The 7,934-nt window shown below is 42.9% G+C and overlaps 1 protein-coding gene across 2 annotated transcripts; it reads right to left on the bottom strand.

Annotated features, from left to right (window-relative positions):
- Window positions 1-268: 268 nt before the first annotated feature.
- si:ch211-237i5.4 (phospholipase A2 inhibitor beta) lies at window positions 269-3,075 on the bottom strand. Of its 2 annotated transcripts, none has more exons than XM_055943651.1 (3): window positions 2,698-3,075; window positions 1,920-2,152; window positions 269-1,700 (listed from the first exon to the last, which is right to left on the bottom strand). In XM_055943651.1, exons 2-3 carry the CDS (start codon window positions 2,007-2,009, stop codon window positions 921-923), a joined length of 870 nt encoding a protein of 289 aa, XP_055799626.1. In that variant the 5' UTR covers window positions 2,010-2,152; window positions 2,698-3,075; the 3' UTR covers window positions 269-920. The 2 variants fall into 2 exon arrangements, with proteins under 2 accessions (XP_055799626.1, XP_055799619.1); XM_055943644.1 differs by having other exon boundaries at window positions 1,920-2,287.
- Window positions 3,076-7,934: the final 4,859 nt, after the last annotated feature.

Below are 7,934 nucleotides of genomic sequence, written 5' to 3' on the forward strand. Positions count from 1 at the left end.
ATTTTCATCTAAAAGGGGAGAACATTTTGTCACATCATGGCAGACCTAGATAGATTGAAACCGGCTTTAATCTGTGTGTGAGCTGGAATAGTGGTGATTAATTGGTGAATAATCTGACCTTGTCTAAAGCAGATGTTGATCATCTAAGGGAGTGTTTAACTCTAGTGCAGTGCATGGAATAGGGAAAGTGGAGACCCCTATACTCAAATCTGGCAAAGATTTAATCCAGGTACATCACAAGGTAGAGTCAAAAAAAGAATCACACTTTATTACCATCTGTATACAATAAATTCCCTATCAAACATATCCATGTGTTAGACGATAATCATCATCATTCATGAAAACAAAAATAACTACTGCACTTTGAGTATAGGCCTACATTTGAAACATGACACCCATGTTCTCGCAACAGTGTGCAGAAATGGAATAGACATTGAAGAGAAAATGTTGAACAGAAAAAGACAAACACTGTACTGGTGTTTTAAGAAATAAATGAACAGGGTAAATTGTAAGCAGTCAAACACTTCAGGTAGGTCTTAAATGATACACCGAAAAATAATGACGTCCAGTCCTCCAGTTCCACAAGTCACAGACTTCTAGATACATCATACAAAACTGCTCATACTCTAAAATATTGTTTCTCAAACCCTTGGAACCAGAATTGGCCATGCATTATGACCATGATGAAGTAGAAGAGAGAATGAATGCCTCCAACAAGTTCAACTGAATGTTAAGGAGCAGTCTGTGGTGTGTTATGAACCCTCACAGTCAGTTTGCTGCAGATGGGAAATGGACCCTTTTATTTCTTCAAACATAAAATGACCAGGGAGCATGGTGTGAAATATGATTCTAGATCGGTGAGGGAAAATGCATCTATCGAACTGATTACACACTCACTCAGTGTCCCTCCCCCATGACAGTCACCTCTCCTGGGACTGCGACTCAGCATCCCAGCTCTTGCCGCCACGTTGGTTCTTCTTGCGGGTGTGCTCAGCCATAACCACAGCTGCCAACACGGTAACCAGCACCGTCACAGTGATGACCAGCACGGTGGCCGTCTCTGCCATGCACAACTGACTGTCCACCCACGCCAGCGAGGCACCCGCCAGCTGCAAAGGCTCGCGGCACGTCACGTTGTGGTAGTCGTCAACGTGCAAGTGGCGCACACTCAGCAGCTTGCTGAAGACCCGGTGCAGGTCGCAGTCGCAGTTCCACGGGTTGCCAGCTAGCTGCAGGTGGGTGCCGGCCGTGTGGAGGCTCAAGAAGGTCTTGAACTTAAGGTGCTGCAGCTGGTTTCCCTCTAGGCCCAGCAGGGTGAGGCTGTGCAGGGGAGCCAGAGCTTCCGTGTCGATGTGAGTGATGTTGTTCTGGCCCAGCTGCAGGGCCTCCAGGACAGGCAGCATGGACAGGGAACCATGGCGCACAGCTCCCAGCTGGTTGGCATGGAGGTAGAGGTGGCGCAGTCGAGACAGGCCCCGGAAGGCTCCTGGCTGGAGGAAGGTGATGTGGTTGTGGCTGAGGTCCAGCTTCTCCAGGCTCTCCAGGTGCTCCAGGCTGGAGACTTCCAGCCACTCAAGGGTGTTGTGGTCCAGCCGGAGCTCCCGGACCGAGGACAGACTGTGGGAGAAGTCCGACGGCAGCCGGCGCAGCTTGTTACGGCTCATGTCCAGCTTCTCCAGAAAGGAGAGGGAGTAGAAGGCCTGGGAGCGGAGGAGGGTACAATAAATGATGAACATGAAAAAGTAATCATCGGCATCAAACCCTCATATCCACCATCAAATCCTTATGCTAAACTATGCCACTAATGCATAGGCTATCGCAGTGTTTCTCAATCCATTACTAGTGTTAGGATAGAACAAAAATGTACACAGTAGGTCCCCCATGAGTATATGACATTATATGGGTTTCGCATGTGTTACCTCGGGTTGCAGCAGCTGGATTCCACTATCAGACAGCACCAGGACACGCAGTGACCAAAGTCCGGCAAAGGCACGGCTCCGCACTTCCATCAGCAAGTTGCCACCCAGGTCCAGCAGCCAGGTGCCATGGGACAGGCCATGGGGCACTTGGAGGAACCCGCGCGCTCGGCAGTCCACCAAATCCGAGTGGTCGTAGCAGAGGCAGTGGTGAGGGCACTCTTTTGAACCTACCACTGCAGACAGCGCCAGCAGCAGCAAAGCAGGAAATAACATATTACTTGCAAAAATGTTCACCTAAAGTGCTTTACCACGACAAGGCTTGAAGACGTTTTGAGTGGAGTGTCAGAATCCAGATATCTGAGGAATATCTGCAAAATAAGGCAAACAACCATTATACTTATGGTTTGGAGAAACAGTATCAAACGCTGTCGCTGAGTAGTGAGTATTCGGTACGATAGAGGAACATGTACATTTAATAGATCTATAATCGGTAGGCTCTTAATAGCTTGAACTAGTCGACAGCTCTAAAAGACAAGATAGAAAACACTCAGAATCCGTTACTGTACACAATACCAGCAGTGAGCCGGTTGCGCGTAATGTGAAGGTTTTACGCATAGCCTATTGCTGGTAATTGCAGAAACACACAATTGCGTTTTTAAATACATTAATGTAAATATAAAAGTTACTTTTTTAAACCGACAAAATAGCATGCCTATTCAACGAACGATAACAGCAACGGTAAATAACTCGTAAGTAATTAAATTAAACAATACTTTACCTTCAATCTTTATATCCAATCAACAATGAGAAGAGCTGGTGCCGCATCAGTAAACTAACTCCTGCGTCCTCATCTCTCTTTGTCACGCTCCCTCCCGCTTTTTCCATCGAGACCTAATCCACAAATCATCCGCCCTACAGATGTTCCCATCTAATAATGGACTTTTTGTTTTAGTACTCCTTCTCAGACCCCCTCCCTTTTATTTCACCTCAATTTATCCAGTGTCCTGCTATTAGCAAGAGTAGAATAAACATCCCAGTTACCCATTGAAGACCCCTAGTTTTTCTAATATGAAAAACTGACGATGGAACATCTGCCCTGCAATCCCCCAACTTTAATATTACACAATTTGTACTTTTCGTGAATTTCTTCTGAACAAATGTCATTGCGTGGTATTAAATCACATTCACGCAGACTTTACATGGTGCATCCATCAAATTGTGTCCAATAGTTATAAACAGTGAATTTGGAAAGTATTCAGACCCCTGGACTTTTTCCACATTTTGTTACTTTACAGCCTTATTCTAAAATGTATAAAATAAATAAAAAAGTAATCTTCAATCTACACACAATACTCCACAATGACAAAATATAACACAGGTTTAGACATTTTTGCAAATGTATTAAACATAAAACAGAAATACCTTTATTTACTTAAGTATTAAGACCCTTTGCTATGAGACTCGAAATTGAACTCCGGTGCATCCTGTTTCCATTGACCATCCCATCCTTGAAATGTTTCTACAACTTCATTGGAATCCACCTGTGGTAAATTCAATTGATTGGACATGATTTGAAAGGCACATTTCTGTCAGAGCAAAAACCTAGCCACGAGGTCGAAAGGAATTGTCCATATGTAACAGGGTTATATTGGTGATTCCCCTTGCCACTTTATTGTGAAGCCAATGGGTTTTTGGTTTTAGTTTTGTCTACTCAACATGGCATCTTATTGGCTGGTTTGCGTAGCTTGCTTACGAGGGAGGATGTTTCAGTTAGAATCGTCCCAGTGAACAAGCACCAAACCAGCGGTAAGTTGTTGGTTGCAAAGCACTGTACGTCAAAAGTGATTTATATACTCCCAAGTGATGATTTAAATGTACAATTTATATCAACCGGTTTGTAAATGTTATTCGAACATCACACATAAGATGCAGTGTTTTTTGGAGAATATTGGTTGTGCATTTTGTTGTAAAGAATTCCCGCCAGTATTAGCTAGCCTGTCTAGCTCTGGCGTTCCGCCAGCGGAACTCCTCCCACATTCCACTGAAAAGGCAGAGCGCAAAATTCAAAAGAGATTTTTTAGAAATATTTAACTTTCACACATTAACAAGTCCAATACAGCAAATGAAAGATACACATCTTGTGAATCCAGTCAACAGGTCAGATTTTTAAAATGTTTTACAGCGAAAACACCACATATATTTATGTTAGCTCACCACCAAATACAAAAAAGGACAGACATTTTTCACAGCACAGGTAGCATGCACAAAGCCAACCTAACTAACCAAGAACCAACCAAACTAACCAACAAACAACTTCATCAGATGACAGTCTTATAACATGTTATTCAATAAATCTATGTTTTGTTCAAAAAATGTGCATATTTCAGGTATAAATCATAGTTTACATTGCAGCTACAATCAGAAATTGCACCGAAAGCAGCCAGAATAATTACAGACACCAACTTCAAATACCTAAATACTCATCATAAAACATTTCTGAAAAATCGATGGTGTACAGCAAATTAAAGACAAACATCTTGTGAATCCAGCCAATATTTCTGATTTTTTAAGTGTTTTACAGCGAAAACACAATTAAGCATTATATTAGCTTACTACATTAGCCTACCACACTACCGCATTCATTCATCAAGGCACGTTAGCGATAGCAATAGGCACGTTAGCGATAGCGAATAAACCAGCAAGATATATAATTTTTGACTAACCTTGATAAGCTTCATCAGATGACAGTCCTATAACATCCAGTTATACATACACTTATGTTTTGTTCGAAAATGTGCATATTTAGAGCTGAAATCAGTGGTTATACATTGTGCTAACGTAGCATCTTTTTCCCACAATGTCCGGATATTTTTCTGACACTTTTTCTGACACACATATTCTGACCAAATAACTATTCATAAACATAACTAAAAAATACATGTTGTATAGGAAATGATAGATACACTAGTTCTTAATGCAATCGCCTTGTTAGAATTCTAAAAATAACTTAATTACGACATCCAGCTTAGGTATAGCGAGAGAGTACCCAAAAGCTGGGCGCAAACGACTAGCACAACATGTTCGACAGATATATGAAATAGCATCATAAAATGGGTCCTACTTTTGCTGATCTTTCATAAGAATGTTGTACAAGGGGTCCTTTGTCGGGAACAATCGTTGTTTGGATTTAGAACAGCCTTTTTCCCTCTCGATTTAGCAAGCACACTTGCCAAGTGGCGCGAATCTCTCCATCGTAAACAAACTCAGAGAACGGAACACGGCAAAACTCCCGAAAAAATGTCAATAATCTGATTAAACTATTTTGAAAAAACATACTTTACGATGATATTGTCACGTTCCTGACCTGTTTTCGGTTGTTTTGAATGTGTGTGATGGTCAGGGCGTGAGTTTTGGGTGGGCAGTCTATGTTTTCTGTTTCTATGTTGGTTTTGGGTTGCCTGGTATGGCTCTTAATTAGAGGCAGGTGTTTTGCGTTTTCCTCTAATTGAGAGTCATATTAAGGTAGGGTGTTCTCACTGTTTGTTTGTGGGTGATTGTCTTCCGTGTCAGTGTATGTGCGCACCATACGGGACTGTTTCATTGTCGTTAGGTATTTGTAGTCTGTTCCTGTTCTTGCGTTCTTCACGTTGTATGTAAGTTCGTGTCCAGGTCTGTTTACTTCGTTTTGTTGTTTTGTAAAGTATCAAGTGTTCTTCGTGTGTTTAGTTTCGTCTTGTTTATTAAAATTCATTATGTATTCACAACCCGCTGCATTTTGGTCTTTCGATCCTTCTCTCCTCTCCTCGTTTGAGGAGGAGGATTACGACACCCGTTACAGATATTGTCACATGTATCAAATAAAATCAAAGCCGGAGATATTAGTCGTCCATAACGACAGCTTATCAGAAGGCAAATCCAGGTCCCTTCTCGCGCTCTCCAGAAAACAGGAAACTGGTGACATGTCATGCCAAGAGCTATAATTCGAGCACAGATCAAGTTACACACTCAATTTCTTCTCTCACTGCTTGTCGACATCTAGTGGAAGACGTATGAAGTGCATCTAAACTAATAAATATCAAGGACTTTAATAGGCAGCCCCTAGAAGAGTGCATCGATTTCAGATTTTCCACTTCCTGTCAGGAAGTTTGCTGCAAAAGGAGTTCTGTTTTACTCACAGATATAATTCAAACGGTTTTAGAAACTATAGAGTGTTTTCTATCCAATAGTAATAATAATATGCATATTGTACGAGCAAGAATTGAGTACGAGGCCGTTTAAATTGGGCACAATTTTCCCCCAAAGTGAAAACAGCGCCCTCTGTTCTCAACAGGCTAGCAACTTACTGTGTCTGGTGGGGGGGGGTTCATATATTTTGTACAGTGCGTGAGTGCAGAGTTTGGATGGTGAGCCGTGCATTGCATGACGTGCAATTTTGTGCTGTTCCTATCAGGTACCTTGTTAAAGATATTATATTGTATATTGTAATTGTATTATTTTGGTAACTACATGCCCCAGTGAACAAGCACCAAACCAGCGTGCTTGAGTGCAGAGTTTGGATGGTGAGCCGTGCATTGCATGACGTGCAATTTGACCTGCTTTCATCTGTGAAGCGCACAGGGCGCCAGTGGCGAATTTGCCAATCTTGGTGTTCTCTGGCAAATGCCAAACGTCCTGCACGGTGTTGGGCTGTAAGCTCAACCCCCAACTGTGGACGTCGTGCCCTCATACCACCCTCATGGAGTCTGTTTCTGACCGTTTGAGAAGACACATGCACATTTGTGGCCTGCTGGAGGTCATTTTGCAGGGCTCTGGCAGTGCTCCTCCTGCTCAAAGGCGGAGGTAGCGGTCCTGCTGCTGGGTTGTTGCCCTCCTACGGCCTCCTCCACGTCTCCTGATGTATTGGCCTGTCTCCTGGTAGCGCCTACATGCTCTGGACACTACGCTGACAGACACAGCAAACCTTCTTGCCACAGCTCGCATTGATGTGCCATCCTGGATGAGCTGCACTACCTGAGCCACTTGTGTGGGTTGTAGACTCCGTCTCATGGTACCACTAGAGTGAAAGCACCGCCAGCATTCAAAAGTGACCAAAACATCAGCCAGGAAGCATAGGAACTGAGAAGTGGTCTGTGGTCACCACCTGCAGAATCACTCCTGTTTTGGGGGGTGTCTTGCTAATTGCCTATAACAGCATGTGAAATTTATTGTCAATCAGTGTTGCTTCCTAAGTGGACAGTTTGATTTCACAGAAGTGTGATTGACTTGGAGTTACATTGTGTTGTTTAAGTGTTCCCTTTATTTTTTTGAGCAGTGTATATATACAGTGGGGCAAAAAAGTATTTAGTCAGCCACCAATTGTGCAAGTTCTCCCACTTAAAAAGATGAGGCCTGTAATTTTCATCATAGGTACACTTCAACTATGACAGACAAAATGAGGGAAAAAAATCCAGAAAATCACCTTGTAGGATTTTTAATGAATTTATTTGCAAATTATGGTGGAAAATAAGTATTTGGTCACCTACAATCAGGCAAGATTTCTGGCTCTCACAGACCTGTAACTTCTTCTTTAAGAGGCTCCTCTGTCCTCCACTCGTTACCTGTATTAATGGCACCTGTTTGAACTTGTTATCAGTATAAAAGACACCTGTCCACAACCTCAAACAGTCACACTCCAAATTCCACTATGGCCAAGACCAAAGAGCTGTCAAAGGACACCAGAAACAAAATTGTAGACCTGCACCAGGCTGGGAAGACTGAATCTGCAACAGGTAAGCAGCTTGGTTTGAAGAAATCAACTGTGGGAGCAATTATTAGGAAATGGAAGACATACAAGACCACTGATAATCTCCCTCGATCTGGGGCTCCATGGAAGATCTCACCCTGTGGGGTCAAAATGATCACAAGAACGGTGAGCAAAAATCCCAGAACCACACGGGGGGACCTAGTGAATGACCTGCAGAGAGCTGGGACCAAAGTAACAAAGCCTACCATCAGTAACACACTACGCCACCAGGG

Source organism: Salvelinus fontinalis, chromosome 2 (assembly GCF_029448725.1).
Source record: "Salvelinus fontinalis isolate EN_2023a chromosome 2, ASM2944872v1, whole genome shotgun sequence".
NCBI classification, from domain to species: domain Eukaryota; kingdom Metazoa; phylum Chordata; class Actinopteri; order Salmoniformes; family Salmonidae; genus Salvelinus; species Salvelinus fontinalis.